The sequence below is a fragment of the Solanum verrucosum genome, unplaced genomic scaffold, assembly GCF_900185275.1.
Source record: "Solanum verrucosum unplaced genomic scaffold, falcon-dt-bn FXZP01000100.1, whole genome shotgun sequence".
Taxonomy (NCBI): domain Eukaryota; kingdom Viridiplantae; phylum Streptophyta; class Magnoliopsida; order Solanales; family Solanaceae; genus Solanum; species Solanum verrucosum.
In genome coordinates this window covers 1,216,132-1,240,062 of record NW_026020254.1, presented here as the reverse complement: position 1 = coordinate 1,240,062, position 23,931 = coordinate 1,216,132, and the positions used below count along the sequence as shown (strand labels likewise).

The 23,931-nt window shown below is 32.0% G+C and overlaps 3 protein-coding genes across 3 annotated transcripts in view; 1 reads left to right on the top strand and 2 right to left on the bottom strand.

Moving 5' to 3' along the window:
- Positions 1–23,931, bottom strand: part of LOC125833217 (glutaminyl-peptide cyclotransferase-like) — a 247,381-nt gene that overhangs the window by 72,431 nt on the left and 151,019 nt on the right. The window lies entirely within an intron of this gene.
- Positions 14,771–16,690, top strand: LOC125833161 (uncharacterized). The gene is made up of 4 exons (XM_049512302.1): positions 14,771–15,152; positions 15,249–15,484; positions 15,662–15,737; positions 16,311–16,690. Exons 1-4 carry the CDS (start codon positions 14,771–14,773, stop codon positions 16,688–16,690), a joined length of 1,074 nt encoding a protein of 357 aa, XP_049368259.1.
- On the bottom strand, positions 21,173–21,848 carry LOC125833228 (uncharacterized protein PAM68-like). The gene has a single exon (XM_049512373.1). It carries the CDS (start codon positions 21,751–21,753, stop codon positions 21,196–21,198), a length of 558 nt encoding a protein of 185 aa, XP_049368330.1. The 5' UTR covers positions 21,754–21,848; the 3' UTR covers positions 21,173–21,195.

Here is a 23,931-nt window from a genome sequence, read left to right as displayed (position 1 = left end):
AATATTGTTTATATACGGTCTTCACAAAAATATTTTAATTTATATGGTCACCGCGCGTCGCGTGTACCCAGAAACTAGTACAAAATATATATGCCTATATGCAAATGTGATCTTCCTTAGCTAGGGGTGTACAAAAACCGAACCAAACCGCAAACCGAGTCAAATCGGAAAAAAAATCCGACTAGTGATTTGGTTTGACTTGGTTTGGTATTGGAAAAAAAAAACCCGACTATATTTGGGTTGGTTTGGTTTTAACTAAAAAAACCAACCCGAAACCAAACCAACCTGACATTATATATGTAATTTTAAAATTTTATTTTATACATAAAATTATTTACTTTGATATAATTTTAAAATATTTCTTATACTATTTCATAGTTTTTATCTTTTAATATATTATTTCAAGTTTAAAACTTAGAATTCGGAATGGTCCAATAAAGATTATAGTTCATAGATGTTGATAATTAGAATAAAACTTAAATCAAAATCAAATTAATACTAATGCAAAAAGAAAATCAATTCAACACTAAGAATGACAATAATATTGAATATTTGTTCTTTAGTTTTACATTGGTTTAGACAATTAAAATACATAATTTAATTTTAATTTTCCTTGAATATTTAGTAATGTAACTAATACTTATTAAACTTATTTTAGCATGATTTAATACTTTTAAATTATGATCATTTTCATTATGACTTTGCAATATTTAATTTATATAATGATTTCATTATTATTTTTTATTGAATATTTTTGTGTCATCAGTACTCATCTCATATTTTGTGTTATTTTTTTTTTAAGAAACACCTTAGATAATTGTATTTTGGTTGGACAAAAGAAATATTTGGAGCACAAGTTAATAATATGTTTGTATGCAAACTTTACCGAAAAAATCCAAAAATCTGAAAAAATCCGAGGTTTATTAGTTTGGTTTGATTTATAAATTTAAAAATTCGATACAATGGTTTTGTTTGGTATTTGAAAAACCCGAACCAACCCGTGGTTGAAAAACCCAAAAAAATCCGAATTTTATTAGTTTGGTTTGGTTTATAAATTTAAATTTTTTACACAAATGGGTTGGTTTGATATTTGAAAAATCCGAACCAACCCGGTCATGTACACCCCTACTTAAAGCTTTCAAAATCTCCATCTTCAATGGCCAACTTCAAGCATCCTCTCGAACATTCCCTACGATAGAAACAACTATCGCTAAGCATATAGCTTAGTGGTGCAAAAACTATAGGTTCAGAGCCCTCAAATTCGCGAAGTTATCATTCTCAAGTCAAGGACAACATAATTGAACATAATAAACAAACCAAGTAAACAATATATAAAGAGTATCAACTTTTATATTTAAAGATCCGAATGTCAAGAACGCTTATAGCACAGTTTTCCAAGAGATTCAACAACAAGGTTCGCCCAATATATACATCATGTCGTCACACCAAGCACAAGCAGGTATCAAGAAGGGTCAAAACCCAATAATCAAGAGAACCAAGAACCATATTAAAAATGGCTTTCTAGTTCGTACTTAAAATGGACAACTTCCATTCTTAAGACGGACTAAAAATCTAGAGTCAAGATGGTAAATGATCTGAATCAAAAGGCATGCCAAGAGTGACAAAGTCACAGCCACAAGAAGGACAAGGTCCCAACAAGAGTGCCAAGGGATCAAACAATCCGAACAAGTGGGCGAGTTACACAAGCGTCTTTAATGTATTAAAGAATGTCAATACGACAATGCAAAGTGACAAGAGGTAACCAAGGTACCAAAGTAAACTTTCAGATATACCAGCAGGTAAAAAGAGTATAGGTATAAGTTTATACACAAACCTCAGTAGACCAACCAGCGTATCAAAATCTTCAACTCGTACACATGGCTATACAACCTTAAAAAATGAATTCAATAACTTATTTACTTTCTAGTAGCTCAATAATGATGGCGTAACACAGGGTTATCATCATAAGTAAGCCTAGCTTGTACAAATACGACTACAAAACATATATTTTGCCCAATAAAAGCACTTCATGTCGCAACTTAGATTTGAAACAGAAAACGACCAAAATGAAATTTATATCCTTCATAAAAGATGTAGGTACATCTCTTAAGCTTGCAATTAATCAAGAATTACCGCAAAATATGCTTTGTACAAAAAGATATAATCAAAACACTAACAGTTAAACGTACAGAATTTCTAATTTCAGAATCTGGACAGAACTTGTCATATGTTGCGTCCCTTATTTAGTATCCATAACAGCTAAATTAGAATTTTACATAAACACAAGAGTTTTAGGTCTACGAATTAGATTTCCAAAACATATTTATTCACTGTAAACTAAGTTCTTTTGAATGAGATTTGCATAAAATACCAAACACTACCTAGCTCAAAAGCAGATTTCATCACTTACCAAAATGAAGTGTATGTGTGTCGGATTCCAGCCAAAAGGACTTAGTTTTTCTCTTGATTTTGAAAAACAACTGTTTAGCTAATGTTATAATGTTCTTAGACTTGAGGGAAAATGAATTCAATCAAATGAGGTGTAAAGATATATAGCTACAAAAGTTATCCTTGTCACATGGGCAGATGTCACCAAAAGGGACTGCCCAAACAAATAGAGGGCTGCCCAAAAAGCATACATATATAATTATATTTATGTACTTTATACCCACACTTCCAATGTATAAGTAAGTATAATTAGATAATTACGCAAATACCCTCATACAATACCTTAATTTACGATAACAATTTATGCTAAGCAAGTTTGCAAATCACAACATTTCAAGTTTCAAAAATGAGAATAAAACATATTCTAGTAATTACGAGATGATGTAACGACATGCGACTATTTGTTTAAGCATTTAGGGGTGTTACATCAGGAATCCCTTTATTCAATATATTTTCAAAAGTGCCCTTCTGTCACGACCCAGACCATCGTGATTGGCACCACCCACGCTAACCCTAAAGTGGGAGAACCATTAATACTAATTAGCTAACCAACTTTAATCAAAATACTAAGGTATTTAAGTTACAGAAGCAAGTTAAATGCTAAGGAAAGAAAATCTAACATTGCGAAAGTAATGCCTAGAACATGAAAGTCAATGTACTAAAATATCTAACAAGATCCATAAGTCTAACAAGAAGGGTTACAACCCCAACCTAATGTACTTACTAATAACTAACTAGAAAGTCTAAGTCTGAAATGTGGATATAGACAGAAAGAGAATTCATGGCAGCCCGAAAAAACTGACTCACCCTTGAATTCGAACGATCACTGTTCTTCTAAGTGAGGTCTCTAAATAGCCACCTGAAGATGTCATGTACTCAACAAAGAAAAAGCAAGTGCAGTATCAGTACACAACCACAGTGCACTGGTAGGATCACACGAATGTCCCACTAAGTGCAACATATATACGTCAATACAACAACACAATATCATGCATACACCGAACATATACAATATCATCAATATTTACGAATAACGAATAGTTTCACGATTCTCAAATATCACAGTTATATCAAGCCATTGGTCCTCTCATGGAACCCAAACCCTAACTGTTAGCATACCGGAACGTGGTACCCGATCCAAGGTTTACGCCAAAACGTTGCAATCGATCCCATAATTATGTCGGATCATGACAACCGATCCAAGTTAGTGTGTCGCAACACAATACCCAATCCATTCAACAAGCCACAATCACAAGTATATTCTCAAAATCATACAAGCAAGTCATATATCCTCATTTACAATTAATGTGATCAATAATGCAACATTCGCATACATACATGTATTATAATGAAGCAAGAACAAACATACATCACACAATCATAGAATCACAACCATCACCTACCTCGAAACAAGCTTGAATCCCCTAAGAAACTTGATTCTTCATTTTCCGAATTAGTTCCGCTTGTTCTTGGTCTACAAACGATCAATATAACACGGGAATCAATAAACAATAATTAATTGCCCGAATTACTAACAATTCTATCAATCATAGATCATACTTATGATCCTCATACCCATATTAGGGTTTTTTCCACCATAATTTCCATATCAAATCGATAATTACCCATTAGATTACGGTCTACAGATCGAAAAACGGATTCGGGGAGTGAAAATCTTACCTTTAGCCTTAAGAATGGTGAAAAACTGTCAAGAAAACCCCTGGGTTCGTTCTTTAGCTCTCAAGTTCAAAAATTACAGAATAAAATATTTTTGGGGTTTATTTCCGACTTTAAGTCGTGTCTGCCCCGCCACAACGGTACTCACCCCGCCACAACGGTACTCACCCCGCTACTGCGGCTTGCACGGAACCAGTGAGTCAATTTAAGAATTCAAAACTCCCATTTCACAACACACATTTATCCCATAACACTCTAAAAATACTCGTTCACGCTAAGATCAATTTCGGGAGTTCTACTCGCCCAAATTCAATTTTGAAAAGTCGTACGGGTTCCTTAATGTCTTAGCTATCTACTCATGTGATCAAATTCATATTTAGATCACTCAATTGCTTCCAGATTTCCCTAGACCTCACAGACTCCGATTTCGTCGAAATCTGGACTAGGTTGGGAAATTCCAAGTTACTACGAAAAAGTTTTTCGGCCCAAAAATTTTTCCCGTTGACTTTCCTATAACGACGGGAACATGTCGTTACACCTTTCCTTCCGCAATAGGAATGCGAACATCAAACATCACTTCGAACTCATAAATCTCTGCGTTCATTCGTCTTACAACCTAAGTTGCTCGGACTCAGGTGTGGGTATGCGAGACGGATGCGAATCCGAGAGTCGGATTCGGCAAAATCTAAATTTTAATATTCGTGGGTGCGAATTCGAGTATGGATACGGATGCGGGGAAACGGCTAAAATTTTTCAATATTATAAAAATATAGTTATGAAGATATTCTAAATTTGAAAGATTTGTTGTGATAAACTTACATGTATTTTGTAGAATTCAATCTTCCATTCTTCAAGATGAGATTACTCTTCCATTCTTCCTACAAAGACACAACAAAATAGAAACTAAACATTAAAAGCATTTACAAATTACAATAGAATAAATATAACTAAAAGAATCAATAAAAATTGAAAAGAGGAACTAACCTTAGAACATGGATAGTAACTCTTGTCTCTTGAAACAAAGTGAAAGTGAAAATACTGCAATTATTAAAATTTAAGATACATACAAAGATAATTATCCACAATTTAGATATTCATAATTACTAATCAATATTCAATACACCAAGTAAAAGTGCAAAACATACTATTTAATAAAAATCAAGAGATTGTCTCAACTTAATCCATAACTTAAAATTAACATAACAACAAAATATTGTCAATTATCAAGTTATTTAATTAAGTTAGCTATCTCTTCCACATCTTCTTCAACTTCTTCCAAATCTTCAAACTCTTCCTCAAATATCACACCTTCAATTTGAGGTTCATCTATTGAAAGCTCGGTTAGATCATTAGTTGTCTCATCAATATCAAATCGATCTCCACCTAAAATAAATTAAAAAGAATAAATATATTAGAAGATTTTATATAAAAAGAAAAAAACATCATTTAAACTAAATAATTGAAGAAAATAATAAAGAAAATATAAACATACCAACATCCCAATATTTGCTTGGCCCATTTATATATTTCTCTTTCTTGCGAGACAACAACCGGAGATTATAATGTACAAACACTAAATCTTCGGCTCTTGAAGTTGGTAACTTATTTCTCTTGATATTGTGAATCAAAGAATATGTACTCCAATTTCTTTCACAACAAGAGGAAAAAGCCGGTTGAGTAAGCAACTTGTAAGCTAATTGTTGCAAAAGTGGAGCCGAGACTCCATGACTTTCCCACCAAGAAAGAGAATTTTCATACATCATAGCCTCAATCACGTGAGGCTCACTAAAATAGCCACTTCCGCTACAAAAGGATCCATACTCCAATGAGACTTGTTTCGTTTCATTAGAATCTTTAAAGTACCTTTGAAAGCATTTGACTTTATGCAATGAAATTTCACTATCTTCATTAGGAGCTAGCTTTCGAATTCCATTCTCTCCTTGAAGCCATGATTCATGATAATATTTTGGAACCAAAGAATGTGTCATACAATGTAGAGGTGTGTTACTTTTATTCCACCTAGCCACAAGAATATCATGAATAGTATCAAAAAAATTTGATTGACCGAAATTGAGATCTTTCCTCTCATGCTCAAAGATGACTTTCTTGACATTCTCAATCATTGAGTCCCACATATCATAGATGAAATGTATTTAGGGACCATCAATAACGGCACTTCTTAGCATATCAACAATTGATTCCATAAATTTCAAGAAATAATCAATATTATCCAAAGTAGATTTCACTTTGCGAATTCGGGTGGTCATAATGATGTGTGAGGCAAATCTTGTTTCACCAACCTTCAACAAACATAAATCCGAATATTTTTGAAAAAGTGCATGTGCCAAGTCATGGTTCACAGTAAAATTCTTCAAATTACTCACTTCACTAAGTAACTCTAAAATCCATTTACAATTAGTAAAGTGAGGTGATTTTTCGAAGGTTGACACATACTTTTCAAAGCTAGATTCAAACAATGAACAACACAAGGAGTCTAAAATATATGAGGATATTTTTGCTCCACAATAGTAATGACAATTTTCATATTACTTGCACTATCCGTAATAACTTGAACAACATTGTTTGAACCTACATTTTCTATTGCTTCAATAAATAAGTTAGCAATATATTCACCATCTTTTACGATTCCACTAGAATTGATTGAATTTAAAAACATTGGACCTCCACTAGATGATGCCATTATATTGATGAAATGCCGTCTTTTAGTATCGGACCATCCATTTGAACAAATCGACAATCCTTTCTTTTTCAATGTACCTTTAATTGGTTGCAACTTGCTATCAATATTTGTTTTTTCTTAAGCTAAAATAGTTGTCCTCAATCTATTATATGATGGGGAATTATAATCGGGAATGAAATTTTCTGCTAGAAACTTAGAATATTTTTTAAAATAAGGAGAGTTTGCAAGGTTGAACAATAAACCTGATGCGTAGAACATCCTAGTGGCTAATTTATCAGTCGTATTTCTCTCATAGATGTCGAATGATTTTTCTATAGCTCCACTACTCGAACTCTTTATCTTTATTTGTTGAATTAAATCAGTCCCCTCCGGAAGTGATATATAATCAGCTTTGTTTCTTGCATCAACTTGAACAACGGTTCTTTTTCTTTCGGCTTGTTCATGCTCCATCTTCAAAGTCACATATATATCACCACTACTTTCTTTACATATTTGAACACCATGACCAGATAATCTCAAAAGATGTGCTTTCACCCTATTATATGATTCCGTAACTATTTTATTGCAATAGTTACAAGACCATGTTCTATTCCCACCCCCATTTGGAGCAATCAAAATAACTTTCACATGATATCATAGAGGTTTGTCATCAAAGTCTACTCCTACACTTTTTGTAGGTCTCATAAAATATTTTTCTTTTTGACTACTTGATGCCATCTTGCTAAACAAAGGAAGATGAATTTTTTTTGGTTTACAGTGAACTTGAATGAAAGAACAAAGAAGAAACTACTCTACTGAAAAATGAAAAGATTTTTGGTTTTAGGAGGGAAAAGTTGGTGACAATGGAAAGATTTTTGGACTAGTTGATGACTGATGGGAGGTCATCTTTTTGATGTTACTCTACTTGGAAGACTTTTTGAGCTTTCTTTTTTTCAAGAGGGGTGTATGTATTGTGTACATATATTTTTACTATTTTAATTTGAATTGTTTTTATGTGAGATCGTTTGGATAGAATGTTTTTATCTAGCGAGACATGATCCTTGATCTGGATATGATATATATTTCTAGTATTTCGATAGTTCGAAACTTATAATGATAGAAAGAATCAAAAGATCTAGTAAGACGGGATCCTTAAAGCGCTTGTATTGATATGAATAATTAAGTGATCTAGTGAGACATGATCCTTGATCTGGATATGATATCGTGCGTGAAACTATATATATCTATATATATTTCTAGTATTTCGATAGTTCGAAGCTTGTATTGATTGAAAGAATCAAAAGATCTAGTAAGACGAGATCCTTAAAAAGATTGTATTGATAGGAAGAATTAAATGATCTAGCGAGACATGATCCTTGATCTGGATATGATATTGTGCGTGAAATTATATATATATATATATATATAGTATTTCGATAGTTCGAAGCTTGTATTGATTGAAAGAATCAAAAGATCTAGTAAGACGGGATCCTTAAAGTGCTTGTATTGATAGGAAGAATTAAGTGATCTAGCAAGACATGATCCTTAATCTGAATATGATATTGTGCGTGAAACTATATTGTTGACACCCAATTTTGACCGACCTTCAAAAAAATTTGGAATGCTATTCGATTAAATATGTATTTTTTAAAATATGACGAGTTTAAAATTTTAATCGATTTTGTCTAAAAATTATATATTTTAGTATGCATGCTTTATAAAATTATCGTAAATTAAAATATTTTGAAATTATTAGTAAAACTCAATACAATTATTTTATTTCAAATGTTTTAAAATTTAAGTAACTTTATTTATATAAAAAATATTATAATATTTGTAGTATTTCAATTAAATAGCATTCCTTTAATTTTTCTCAAATCATTTAAATTTTAGCCTATTTTATTCTAATTTCTTTCAATTCTAGCCACTCCAATTCAAATTCCCTTTGCAAGTCCTATCCAATTCATTTTAATTCTAGCCAATCCAATTCAAATTGTTATTTCAATTGTAGCCAAATTCGGACCAACTCAATGCAACATCAGTTTTAAATCTTAACCGTCGATCTCTTTATTTAAAATCTCAGCCCTTCATCTGATTTCAAATCAAAGGTCCAGATTTATCAATTTATTCTTTCATATTTTAATTATACCAAACCCTAAATCTGATAATTCTTTCTTCCCCTATCTCAACCCGCCGCTCCACCTCCCTCCCTCTTTCCAGATCGCCGACTCCGGCGAGAATCGCCAACCGGCAAGGAGGAGGCAGTCACCTCCTCTCTTCTCTCCTCCCTTCGCTCTGTCTCCTCTCCTTCCCTTTACATTCTATGTGTTTTATTATTATAATTTGTTGAGGTAGCCTAAATAAAATAATAAAATTTATCTTTTATATCTATTTGCGAAAGTTCTGTCTCCTTGCTTATCTCTTTATTAACTGTTTAATATTATATTATCACCTAGTTTTGTATGCTTAATTAATTAACAAATAACTTAAGTAATTTTAATTGTTTGATATTATGTTATCACTTAGTCTTGTACGCTTAATTAAATAACAAATAACTTAAGTAATTTTAATTGTTTGATATTATGCTATCACTTAGTCTTGTATGCTTAATTAAATAATAAATAACTTAAGTAATTTTAATTGTCTAATGTTAGTTATCACCTAGTCATCATGCTAATTAAATAAAATAATAAATGAAGTGACTTTAATTGCTACTTGTAACCCCCACATAAATTGCATGAGACATGGCCGGGACCCACAATTGTAGACCTCGAAGGATGCCTAACACCTTCCACTCGAGGTAATTTGAACCCTTACCCGATCTCTAGTTCGTTGACCTTAGCTAGAATTAGTTTAGGTTAGATAGGTGCCCTAATGCGCCTTAATTCGTTAGGTGGTGACTCTTCAATCCTCCAAAGCCCAAAAGAGTTGTTAGGTCGTGTACCAAAATCTGTTTTGCAAAAAAGAGGGCGCGACAGAATGGCGACTCTGCTGGGGATATTAGGTTCTTATCATTACGTGTTTTATGCTTTATGTGGAGTTTACTTGGTTATTTCATTGTCCATTTGGTTATTAACATGTTAAGTTGTTATTAGTTTTGCTTGTTTACTTGTTTTCATATTTATTGTCTATTTTCCATGTTTCACCCCTTTCCCTTTCCCTCATTTATTTATTTCCATGTTTCACCCTCTCCCTTTTCCCTTACTTGAGTATTTTCATGCTTAATCTCATACCCATTTCCTTATTTGCTTGATTCTTTAATTTGTCTTTATGTTTACTCCTTTTTATTTACGCATGTATTTATTTATTTACTGTTTTCCTTAAACTGTATATATGTTACTGTTTTTCACTTACATGCTAATTGTTACCGCTTTTGATAAACTGGCATTCCGCTCATACTTTCCTCAATTGGGACCCTCTTCCTTTTTCATTTTGTTACCGTGATGTTGTGCCTTTGCACCTCTCACAACTACTCCAATTCTCTTCAAACACCTAATTATAGAGAGTCGGCATATGGGTGGACGGAACGGATAGTCTTACTACCGGGAAACCACGAGCCTTCTCACATAGAACCCCTTTCAAGCCCGTGTCAAGCGAATTCTTAGAAAGTTTACTTAGGTCATACATGTTGCATAAGCCCTAGGTGGTTTGACCATTGGTGTCAATCCATATGATTAGTAGCCACCTTATCGTCTAAAGGCCCCCAACACCCTTTAGACAAATTGCATATTTATGTGTCAATGAGGTTATAATAATTAAATTGAGTCAAATTTGCCAACATAAAGTTTAGATTTTGTTTGTTGTTTGTTTGCAGAGTCATGGCCTATCTTCATTTTTCAAACACGCAAATGGTAGTCAAAGTGAATCCTACTTTAAAGGTCTGGTGGAAGGATATTGAAAGGAATCGAGAGTTAGAGGCAAACGAACTACTAGGAGGCCTTACTGCTTTAATCTCCATCGAGTCAGATCGTCACTTGATTAAGACATTGTTGAAATTTTGGGACTCTGAGAGGTTAGTTTTCAAATTTAGGGACTTTGAACTAACCCCGACAGTTGAAGACATTGGTGGGTTTCTTGGTCTTCCTTACAGAGATTGTGAAATGATTGTGTCACACAAGCAAACTCCAAGGTCCTTCTTGAAACAAATGGGCATGCGTCATAATTCGAGTTTGCTTTGTCTGGAAAAATGATGGATTTCTTTAGAGTTTCTATTCTCACGTTTTGGAGACCTGGAAGGCCATGATAACTTCCACAGAGAATTTGCTTGCTCTCTTGCGAAGTGAGAAAGATACCGTCTTAATATTTTCGCTGTCGCACTGTTGGACTCATTAGTTTTTCCTAGAGAAGGTGGAAAAATACACACTAGCCTAAGTTATATGGTCCGTATGATGGCTCGAGGCGGAAAGACTATAGTTCCCATGATACTGGCAGAAATTATAAGAGCACTGACCAAGTGTACCAAAGGCAAAAGGTATTTCGAGGGGTGTAATTTTCTACTGCAACTCTAAGCTGTTGAGCATTTCTACCAAAGGGCTAATTCGGTAGACATTATTAGAGGGACTATGGGGAATAAAATCATCAATCATACCTCTAGGATGAAATATTTTGTTTCCCCTGTGGGAACGGAGGACTGGTTTGTGTACTTGAGAGAACGTTCGGCCATCAATATTCAATGAAAATACTATTGGTTGAAACCTCGTCGTGTCATTATAAAAGGTAATGAGTTCTACTTTATCGTGCTCATTGGTTTAAATGGCGTGCAACCATACGCACCACTACGAGTCCTCTGACAGTTTGGTCAAATCCAAATGATACCTCTGCGATCCATATGGGCCAATATGAGTATGATTTTGGGCCAGAAACAACACAAGTGGGCACCATACTGCGAAGGTGGGAAAAAGTAATAACTATTGATGTTTGAGAGCATAGACCCTTCTGCACACCAGAGTATTACGTGTGGCTTTTGGAGGACGCAGAGCATGCAGATTTGAGCGAAGAAGGCCTTCCAGGTTTTGGTGACGAAAAGGAAAGAAGATGGGCTTGCAACCTCCTCAACCGCGACTATGAGATCACTCCAGAAATGAGGCAGCACATTGTGCCTATTAATGAATAATAGCAATCATTAGTTTACATTTCTTAGTTGATCCACCTATTTTCTTCTTCTTCATCAGCACCATCTTCAGCCCACATATCAACCCAATTCTGTTGTGCTTCTTCCAACCCAATTAACGACCCCTGTTTCCAACAATTTCTGTTGCTTTATTAAATCAAAAATTTGCAGTAAAATCACACCGTCGAAAATCTGATTACCATAAAATGGGACTGGGTTTTGGGTTCTAAAAATTTGATTTGAAATTATAGTTTGCGACCAATCAGAAAATGCCACGTGACTCTGTTTAAAAGCATCAAAACTTGACCTTAATTTTGTTAGTTTGAGGGGTATGTTTGATCCAAAACAACAAACATTAAGTAGGTGTTTGGTCATGCGATATTATATCACGATACGAAATTAGTGTTCGGACATGCGATTTCACGCTGCTCCATCTCATGATTTTATATCATGAGATGAAATATCATATTCTCCAAAAATCATGATATGAGAATTCAATATCATGATTTGAGATTTTTTAAATACAAAAGTTGACCCACAAGTTTATATTTTGTTAAAACAACCCCACATTATATTTACTAAACATTTATTTCATATGTAAATAAAAGTAATAATCACATAATTACTTTTTAAATTTATTATTCTCACCAACATAAAATTTATTATTCCTTTCAATTTGGTTAATATAAATGATAAAGTAAGAATTGATTTGGTGAATATAAATACAAACGAAGGGAGTAATATTTTTTTGATTTTTCATAATAAAAAAACTTCTCTTTCGACTACATATGAAAATGTTTAAAGCAATTTAACATGAAAAATGACAAAATTGGTGATTTATGTTTGATAATCATTACTTCCAATATGTTTGATTTTAGCACAAAATTAATGCACTGAAAATGTGCAATTGCACACAAGTGAAACAAGGCATGAACCATATGATAATGACACACAAGTGAAAATTGTCATAACTTGTACAGTGTTACATGATTATTTGCGATAATACAAAAGGGGTGACGAAATATTTATGGTCTATGAGCTTGAAAATATAGTTGTGAATGATATTGACCAACAAATGGCTCAAAATAACAATGTTGATTTGTCTTCTTGACCATATGATAGAGAAATGCAAGTTCAACGTGAAAAGATTGTTCGTACTATGTGGGAGGATTATATTAAAGACTAGTACACTACAATTTATGTTCAATTTTTTTTTATTGAATTAGAGTTTGATCAATTAAAGTTAGATGAAACAATTAATTAAATGGAGAACAAATAACTGTCTAATACTTTATTATGTGATTTTATAAGTTTTTGTTTATTTGATAAGATTGAATAAATAATTAAGGTCATTTTAATAGTTTTACAACTTATGAGATTCTTATGTTAATGAGGAAATATACAACACAAAAAATTCATATCGCATGTCCAAACAAAACTTCAACTTCATCTCATTATTTCATATAATGATATCATATCATGATTTAATTTCATAATTCATATCGCATAGCCAAACGGGCCCAAAAGTATTTTTAGACCCAAATATAGAAGAAAGGGAGAAATGTATTTATAAACCATTTTTCAAAAGGTTAAGCATATTTTGGGAAAATGCATAAGTACCCCCCGATCTATGCCAAAATCTCAGAGACACATTTATACTATACTAAGGTCTTATTACCCCCTGAACTTATTTTATAAATAATTTTCTACCCATTTTCGGCCTACGTGGCACTATCTTGTGGGCCCGCACGTGTTGATAACTTTTTCAAAGATAGTGTCACGTAAGTCGAAAAGGGGTAGAAAATTATTTATAAAATAAGTTCGAAAGGTAATAGAATCTTAGTATAGTATAAGTGTCTCTAGGATTTCGAGCATAGATTAGGGGTACTTATGCATTTTCCCGCAAATTTTTGTTCCTTTTCCCTTTGATAAAATAAGTTTTATCACTTTTGCTTAAAATGAATCCAAACGAGTTTAAGTAGATCTAAAAGTAACCCCAACTTAGCCAACTAGATAAGTGTTTCCTCTCACTTCTCCCCCACGTTGTTATTCCATTACATCTCGTTCTTCTCTGTAAGAGTCATTAACCATCTTTCCTACAAAAGAAAGCAAATTAGTTATTCTTGATAAATCAAATATTTTTATTTTGTGGGTTTTAATACTATATCACATATGATGATGATACTTTTCAGCCTAATACTTTTCCAATCTAAAATTGAGTATACTTGGGGGTGTGTTTGGTACGAAGGAAAATGTTTTCTTGGAAAACAAGTGCATTTATAACTTATTATCTCATGTTTGGTTGGAGATTAGAAAATATTTTTTAATGTTTGATTGGTGAATGAAAAATATTTTCAGAAAATATCTTTTATTTTTTTGGCTTGAGACTAAAAAAATACTCTTTAAGAAAATAATTTTTTATCCGAAAATCAACCCTGATAAATGATCTAAGACCCGACCTCGACACCAAACCAGGACAAGACCTCAATGACCGTTCCGAAATCCGACCCTGAGATCTGAACCAGGAAAAAAAATTAAAGGATGAAGTAGAGTTTTGGAAAATGTTTTTCTTAATTTTAGAAAGGAAGGCAGTTTCCTTAAATTTGAGGAAAATGAGTTGATTTGAAAAATATTTTCAAACATTTTAAGCCAACAAAAAATGGAAAAATAGGAAACCATTTTCCATACCAAGCACACCCTTAATTTATGCTATTTGCAATACAAAGTAAATCAGAAGTTGAAGTCGCCGTGAAAGTTGAAGTCGCCGATGGATTGGTAAAGGATGAAATAAGAAGAGTTATAAGAAAATTTATTACTCGTACTACCTAAGACCAAATATTAGTTCACTTTATTTTATGGCAACAGCTTTATTTAGATCACCGAAAATCACTGACGACCCAACAGCTCTAGCTGATTACCGCCTTCGCAAGCGGAAGGAATTTGAGACCTTAATTAGCCGTGCCAGCAGGAACAAGAGTGTGTGGGTGAAATATGCTGAATGGGAAGAATCACAAAAGGACTTGAAGCGAGCTCATTCTATCTGGGAACGTGCACTTGCAGTCGATGCACTTCACCATGACCATACCATCTGGTTGAAGTATATCGATATGGAGATGAAAAATAAGTTTGTTAATCATGCTCGTAACGTATGGGATCGAGCTGTTACTCTTTTGCCTAGAGTTGATCAGCTGTGGTACAAGTATATTCATATGGAAGAAATGCTCGGCAATGTGGCCGGTGCGAGATATATTTTTTGGAGGTGGATGACGTGGATGCCGGACCAGCACGGGTGGTTGTCTTACATTAAGTTTGAGTTAAGGTATAATGAAATAGATAAGGCAAGAGCAATTTTCAAGAGATTCGTGCAGTGTCATCCGAAAGTTAGTGCTTGGATTAGGTTCGCGAAATTTGAGATGGAGAATGGGGAGATAGAGAGGGCAAGGAATTGTTATGAGAGAGCTGTGGAAAAGTTGGCTGATGATGAGGACGTTAAGCAGTTGCTTGTGGTATTTCCGGAGTTTGAGGACAAATTTAAAAAGAAGGGCAGGCCAAGGAAGTATGAAAAGAAGGTTAGCGTTTCGCTCTTTGTTCTGCATATACATATTCTCCCCACTTTCTTTTTTCAAACAATTAGCTAAAGTTATCTTTTCATGTATTCTAATTTTCAAGTAAAACTATGATTTAAACTCCAAACTTTGATTCTTTTTATAGAAACTGATTCTGAAACTTTGATTCTTCTTCTACAGAAAGTGATTTTGAAATTGGAGTATTTCGACGAGAAAATCAAGCAGAAGGCAATGATAAATGTTTCTAGTCTTGAAGGTATTATAGAATTACTTCTTTTTACCACTCTATCCATCCTTTTTCATATTTATTAATTTAGTCAACAAATGTAATATTTGATATTTTTTTTCTCTTAAAATATTGTACATATTTCTTTAATATTAAATATAATATAGTAGTTGAAAACGATTGCAACTCTAGTCTTCCTCTTGAATTTCTAAAGTAATAATACTCCCTCCATCCCATTTTATGTAGTAACCTTTGACTTATCATAAGGTTTAAAGAAAAAAGAATTTTTTTTTTGCTAACTTATTGTCTAAAATAATTTTTATATATTTGTGTGGTTAAGATTTATTTAATTAGGATAAAAGAGGGATTTTTAAGTTAAAATATTTTTAAATATAATAAAACGACATTTTTTTTTAATAGATTAAAAATGAAAGGATGTTGTATAAAATGGGATGAAGGAGTAAATATTTTGATCTAAAACAACAGGTAAATTGGGAGAGACGAGAGTAACTTTTACAAGAATCATGAATTATCTAGAAGTCCCGATCCTGAAATAGTAGAGATTCTGAATTTTGATGGTTTTCTGGTGTGAATTTGTTGCAGGGGTAGAATCAATTTCAATAAACTCAAAGGAGAAGAAATTAACAATAACAGGAAACATAGATCCAGTTTCACTAGTTTTCAAATTGAGGAAGCTCTGTTACACTGATATCCTCTCTGTTGGACCAGCAAAAGAGCCAGAGAAAAAGAAAGACGAAGGCAGTAAAAAAGATGAAAGGGGTAAAAAGGAAGAAGGCAAAAAAGACGATGCTAAAAAGGGAGGAAGAGATAAGAAGAAGAAAGACGGAAAAGATGAAGCTCAAGCTTATCCCGCACCTATGTTTTATCACTATCAGCAACCTTATCAACCCACTGTTACTGTTCCTGCTTATTATAACTATCCAAGTATCGAAGAGGATCCAAATTCTTGTGTTATCTTCTAAATGGATTTAATTAATACCCTGTTAATATTATATACATATTTCTGTGAGTTTAATTTTTAGAGATAGCAGGGAAATAAGGAAACATATTTTGATTTTGTTGATGCATATATTGGAAAGTTGGTTTGATATATGTGTAATTCTCATCATAAAGATTGTTAATTTCTTTTTTAACCATTTGGTACTCAAACTTTTATCATTGAACCATCTAATCTAGTATCGCAGAGGAGTAGAGTTATTTTTCTCTGTGCTTCTACTAAATAGGATTTCATTTTCAAGGTTTGAATTCCCTCATTATCCGTAGGCAGTAGCATATGGCTTGTCCACCCAAAAGAACACAACTTTGTCCAGCCTACGCAGTTCACCCCTACCACAATTATCATAGTCTATACAGTAGGGTAAATTCAAAGTTAGAGTTGATTCATTTGTTTTCATTATTATTGATGGAAATTCTCTCGTTAAGACTATGAATTGATAAAGGTCAAAACATGTGTATAATGCACACAACCCATCAACCTACTAGCAATGAAGAAGAAAACACAACATAATGCAATAAAATTTTTATTAGACTATATTGGAGAATGTGGTAAAGGGTGGATCAAAGTTAGAAGACAGCATAACATTGAATCTTATATGCCTTTACAATGACGGAATAAACAATATAATTTGAATTGGCTATACAAGTCTGATGTCTTGCTGCAATATAATTTGAATTGGCTGTGGGATTCAAGTTCCAATGGAATAAGTCTAAAGTCTGGCTGCAATGTTGGTCAACGCTCCTTCAAATAAAGAATTAAACAGAAGAATCTAGATTTGTGAAAAAATTACTCTACATATAACCTTAAAGTCTCAATCAATTGCGAGAAAAATCATGTCGTAACAAATTGTTTGAGAAATTGAACAAAATTAAATAATTGAAGGGTCAATGCATAACTCAATATGTCAGCAGAAGAGCAATTCAAAACAATTACAAAATTCAATCGATATTGGTAATTAAATAATTGGAGGGTCAATGCATAATTCAATATGTCAGCAGAAGAGCAATTCGAAACAATTACAAAATTCAATCGATATTGGTAATGACTGTGGGTGTGCAAAAATCGAACCAATCGATAAATCGAATCGAAAAAAGTGTTATTAGTTTATTGTTATTGAGTTAACGATGATTTAATTGTTTTATAAAAAAATATTGGATTATCGGTTCGATATTGGCTTTTTAATATTGGGTTATTGGGTTAACCAATAACCCATTAAAAATATAATAATTTACTATTTTAATTTTTAGTCATAGATAAATATCAAACAAAAAATATTAATATAATCATTATATTAGACTTTAACTATAAGGACCCTACACAATTAACATTACTTAATTAACTCTGCTCTCTGCATTTATCATTTAGGTTTTAGTATTCTTTAATTTTTTAGGTAACGACTAGGGTTGTGAATTATGAGTATTTGCTATACTTTTACTACACTAAGTTGAATTTTTGCACTCAATGAGTAATTAGATTTCTCTCTTCTTTATTTCGCATTAAATTATTGGACAAGTCATATATTTGTTTTGAAATCATTTTCTTATTGGTTAAACCAAAAACTGAACAGTTAAAGACCAAAACCGATAAACTGAAAATCAATAACAAATATCTTATTGATTTAATTATCAATTTAGCATATTTAAAAATAAAAAAACCGATAATACTTTAAATCGAATTGACCGATATACACTTAATGACGGCAAACTCAAACTGCAGGTCGGCCATTTACTTTATCAACTTGTCATGCGCATTGCCACACTATTTTTTTTTTTAATTTCCTTTTATGTCGCGTGAGCTCATTTTTTTTAATTCACAAATATGACTCACATGAGGTATGACACACTCCATGAATTCCTCTACAAAATTTATTAATGTTTTGCATCAACTTTGCTGTTTACTTCAATTTCCTTCTCTGAATATCAAGACAAATTGGATAGGTATATGCCATTATTTCCAATTAAATAAATAAGGAGAAACTATTTTATTAGATATATATTCATATTATATATACTATTCTACTTATACTTTTAAATAATTATGTATCTCATAATTAATTAAAAGTTTTCTAATATATATTGAGAAAGATATACTTAAATATATGTATTTTTACTACTAAATACATTAAAATAAGGAGAGAGGCAAACGTGATAGTCATGTATCCCAGATTCATGCGAATCACACCATATACATAGGAGAGTGACAAACAAGATTTGTTATGTATCTCAGATACATGCAAATTCACTTGGATATAATGTATTTAAAATAGATTATACCTAATTTTAATCCATGTATCTAGATGGAGAAATGACCAAAATGATCCTTAATGTATAGGGGTTGAAGTATTTTGATTCTTCGTATCCTTATTAAAAAAGTATAGTAAAAGATGATCATTTTGATCTCTAACCCTAAAACTAACCATAAATATAAAAAATGCTGTTAAATTTAATTGTGGGTCCCTCAATATTAACACCAGACAGACCTCATTCTTCTCCTTCAATCTTCTCTCCTTTACCATTAGGCCATCTCCAACCCCTAAACTCTATTTTACTCTCTAAAAAGAAATTTTTTTCTCTCTTCTCAATATTATATTATTATTTATGTTCATTCTTATTTTCTTATTTCATAATATAAATCCTTTCTTTCTTTTTCCCAAATAATTACTTTATATAATTTTCATGTGATATAAAATTTTATTTTTTCAATTTTTTTATTTAATATAAAATTTTATTTTATTCTAAATTTCTAAATAACATAATTTGCAATTATATAATATACAAATTAATGGACAAATTCAAATAAAAGTGAAATACAATTACATAAATATTACATAAACACTCAACTTTTAAAATTATTATGATGCTCCCATAAATGTTCTATTAATGCATTAAGGAGTTCAAAATGAGTATTTTTGTACTTAATTTTTTTATGTCTAGCTAAAAATTGTTCAAACCGGAGATTTTCATCTACCATCATACCCTACTTTTTTCGAATAGTGCTAAATTTGGAAACAACCTACCGAATTACTAAATTATTGTTATATTAAATTAGTTATTATGTCATGTATTGTATTGTATTGTATTTTATCTTGTATTTAAATTATTATGTTATGTATTGTAGTTTTAAATTAAAATTTTCATCTTCTCATTTGAATTTGTGCATTCCTTATAGTGAAAAATTAATAATAAAATAAAATTATATTATTGACGAAAAATTAGAAAAATAAAATAAAATACTTTAATTCGGGATGAAATTACTATAGTATTACATTTAAAAGAATTATGAATATTAGATATTTAATTACTGACATTATATTTAAAATAATATGTTAATGAAAAAAATAATAGAAATAACAATACAATATTAAAAAAGTGAAATAGAGAGTGTGACTATTCAACTCTCTAAATATAAAGAAAGGACCTATAAAGAATAGAGAGTAAAATGGAGGGAGGTTGAAGTGCTCATTCTCTATTTTACTCTCCAAATATAAAGAATGAAGAGTAAAATAAAAACGAGTTGGAGATGGTCCCAGAGGTTATTCTGCATCTTCAACCTACCACCTGACATATTCTTATGAGAAAAATAACTTACACTACACTCGCTTTTTATCTCCATCTCTACAAAAAAAAAAAATCAGTAGCTTGCACTTTCATACACACCAAAAATAAAATAAAGAAAGATGAGACAACTGATACAAATGCAAACAATTTTTTTTTTAAAAAAAAACACTTCATTAATTCCACTTAGAATATTCTATAAATCAGTTCTTTTCAAGCTTTAATTATATAGTCTCTTGTCAAAGCTCTATACGAAAATGATATAGCTTTCTTGTTTTTTCCTTTTCAATATTAATAGTTTTTCAATGATTTCACTTTTCAGATATAAAATAAAAATTAAAATGAGACAAAGGTGGAAAATAGAATTTCAAAAATGTTCTTTAGAAATTTGAAGAAATTTTAATTTGTAAGTCAAAGAGGATTTTGATAATTGACTTGTTTTTTCAGAAGAAGAATTGGATCAATGATCTTTGTGGCCATTTTCTCTATCTAAATGTATCAAAATCTAGTAAAATTTGTAATATTGTAAACTAGATTATATCTAAATAATTAACTCCTAAACTAGTAAACATTTCATAAGTTTCCCAATGCTGACAACAGTTGGATTTGGATATGAAAGTAATTGAGTGGCAGAAACCAATTCAGTATACTATGAACCGTAATACTGATGAATATTGCCAGGGAAATCCAGGAGAGACAGTGTACTTACTATACATCTTTATTTGCCGACTTATTTTTAAACCAAACGACCCCTTAATTATCTATTAGAGGAGAAATTTATAAATTTAATCAACTATATGATAACCAATCCCTATTTTTTGTCAATCACTTATCCAATAAACAACAACCAACAGAAAAAAACTGGATTAAATTACTCCTATTCAATTAAGGAAAAATAATCGTTAGTTTACATTTCTTAATTGATCCACCTATTTTCTTCTTCTTCATCAGCACCATCTTCGGCCCACATATCAACCCAGTTCTTCTGAGCTTCTTCCAGCCCAATAAACGAGCCCTGTTTCTCCGGATCCCAACTGGCTGACAAAGTTCCATAAGCAGCTCCAAGTGCTGAAGCCCCAAATGTGATAAACGTCGTCAAAAATGGTAACCAAATTGGCAGATCCACCAATTTCTGCTGCTTTATAATATCGAAAATCTGCAGCAAAATCACACCGCCGATCAACGGAGCTCCGACGTAAAACAGAATCCTTCCAATAATCCTTTCCCATATCTCCGTCGGAATTTTCTCGTCGTTATCGTCATTGTTGTTATTGTTCCTTCTGTTACCCTTTTTTGAAGTTTCGGGTTTTCCATTGCCGAAGCCTTTCGCTTCGGCATTCAATTTCCATGTGGTTAGTTGGAGGTTTGGAGTTCTGTTTATTTTTTTATGAAAATGGATTGGGATTTTTTGATTCAATGGAAATGAGTTTGTAATGGAGAGATTTGAGATTTGAAGACATATGAGAGTTTCCATATGAGCTAATTAATTTTGTTTATGGAGTTTGTGTTACTTTGTATATGAATAGTAGTGTAGTAGTCTTATCCAAATACATGAATGGTTGTGCCTAAATCTTTACTTTCTTTCATTGAGGGACAATTTCAAGATATTTTTATATATAGTATACGTTATATATTAAGTATACATGAAGAATTATAATGCATTTGATATTTTTTTCTACTCTAACTATCTCTATCGGGGAAGTGCACAAATACTCGTTTTTTGATATTGTGATAGACTATTTTCTTTCAATAGGAGTATTTACAAAAAGTGCTACATTGTCATGTTTGAAGTTTCATAACTTTAGACGTTCGTATTTGAAAGTATAGTCTTTATGAAGGCCAAACATTAAACATTTTCATCTAATGATTAGTACGAATTGCTAAGGTAAAAGTTTAGGCATTTTTTTATCGAGGTCCATACAAAATTTGGTTGAATTTTAAATCATATATAATTGAAATACATGTAAAAAATGCATTGAAATTTCTGACATGAGCGTCTAAACAAAACTTAGTAATTTATTCTTAGAATTTCAACAATTCATCACACAATTTAAAACTCAAAAATATACCGTAAATATTACTCAAATTTAAAATATATCATTAAGAACAATTACAAGCATCAAACACTACAACTCTAACAAATTATTATTAATAACCTTTTGATTTTTTTAACAATGCACATTAGTCATGCATTTATTACTGAACTGGATGTAAAAATGGGCTGAAATTTCTATCATGTGAGTGTGAAATTTTTCGAGAAAATTAAGCAAATACCCCATAAAAGTAAAATAATTATAAACATATACCTCTTTATATTCATACTCCACTAAATAATTACATTATATACCCCAACTAATTTCGCTTAACTGATACTAAATCAATATCATATATTATAGGGGAATTTTCGCATGTAGCCACTTAAAAATAACTTAATTATGCTCTATAGCTATAGTTTACTAATTATGATTTGTAGCTACATGTTAGAGGGAGGAGATAGGCAAGCGAGATTGGGAGAGGGAGGAGAGAGGTGAGCGTGAGACGACAGGGAGTAGAGAGAGGCGAATTGTATATGTATATTTGTCAAAATAATTGTATATATGTAACTGGTATACATATATATTCGTATATATGGCGAGCGAGATTAGGAGAGGGAGGAGAGAGGCGAGCGAGATTAGGAGAGGGAGGAGAGAGGCGAGCGAGATTAGGAGAAGGAGGAAAGAGGCGAGTGAGAGAAGGCATAGAGTGGAGAAATGGTAATTGTACTTGTATATTTGTCATATAATTATATATTTATATGTATAATTTGTATTTGATAATGTGTATTTGTATATGTATATAAGAGGAGAGAGGGGAAGAAAGGAGAGAGGCGACACAAACATAGCTAAAATTAAGTTGCAAGCTGTAATTAATTCAAACTATAGTTGTGTTGGATAATTAACTAGTATATGTTTGCTTATCCACGTAATTTCTCTTATATTGCATTGGTATCATTAAAACTGATAGTTTCACTTAATTGATACTAAATCAGTGTGTGTGTATATATATATATATATATATTGTATTGATATATACATATACTCTTATAGTATCATTGATTAGTGAATAATTTCTGAACAAGAAACATTAATGATAGAGCCGTCAAAATGGGCTTAGCCTATGGGTCCGACCCAACCTAACCTGTTATTGGGGTAGAGTTGGGATAGGAATTTTCAAGTCCATTTGAAACTAGGGCTTATAAGCCCTTGGTCCTTGAGGCTTGATCGGGGTCGGGTCGGGGTTGACCCATGAGCCAAAACTTTTTATTTAAGGGTAACTTACAATAATCTCACTAGTATATCATTTAATTACTTAAATACATGCTATGTTGTATATTATGAATCTAACTAGATTTTGGTACGTCCAGACATATGTATCTCAGAATATATAGACTCAAAATTAGGTTAATTTGTTCTAGATACACTCTATGATACACTCTATCCAAGTAGATTCACATGTATCTAGGATACATAGACAAATCTCGAGCCCTCACCTCCCTCTCATCTTGCTTGTCACTCTCTTATCTCGCTGGCGTATATGGTATGCGAGATACATGTTAATTACATTAGATTTTTTGCTAGTGTTATTGAAACAATACCATTGTTTGCCATATTTG

Excerpts from the sequence above, each read along its gene's own strand:
- LOC125833161 (XM_049512302.1), top strand. The coding sequence starts at position 14,771 with ATGGCAACAGCTTTATTTAGATCACCGAAAATCACTGACGACCCAACA. Across the intron at positions 15,485-15,661 it reads CAAGGAAGTATGAAAAGAAG|AAAGTGATTTTGAAATTGGA; the intron begins GTTAGCGTTTCG and ends CTTCTTCTACAG. Across the intron at positions 15,738-16,310 it reads AAATGTTTCTAGTCTTGAAG|GGGTAGAATCAATTTCAATA; the intron begins GTATTATAGAAT and ends AATTTGTTGCAG.
- LOC125833228 (XM_049512373.1), bottom strand. The coding sequence starts at position 21,753 with ATGGAAACTCTCATATGTCTTCAAATCTCAAATCTCTCCATTACAAAC.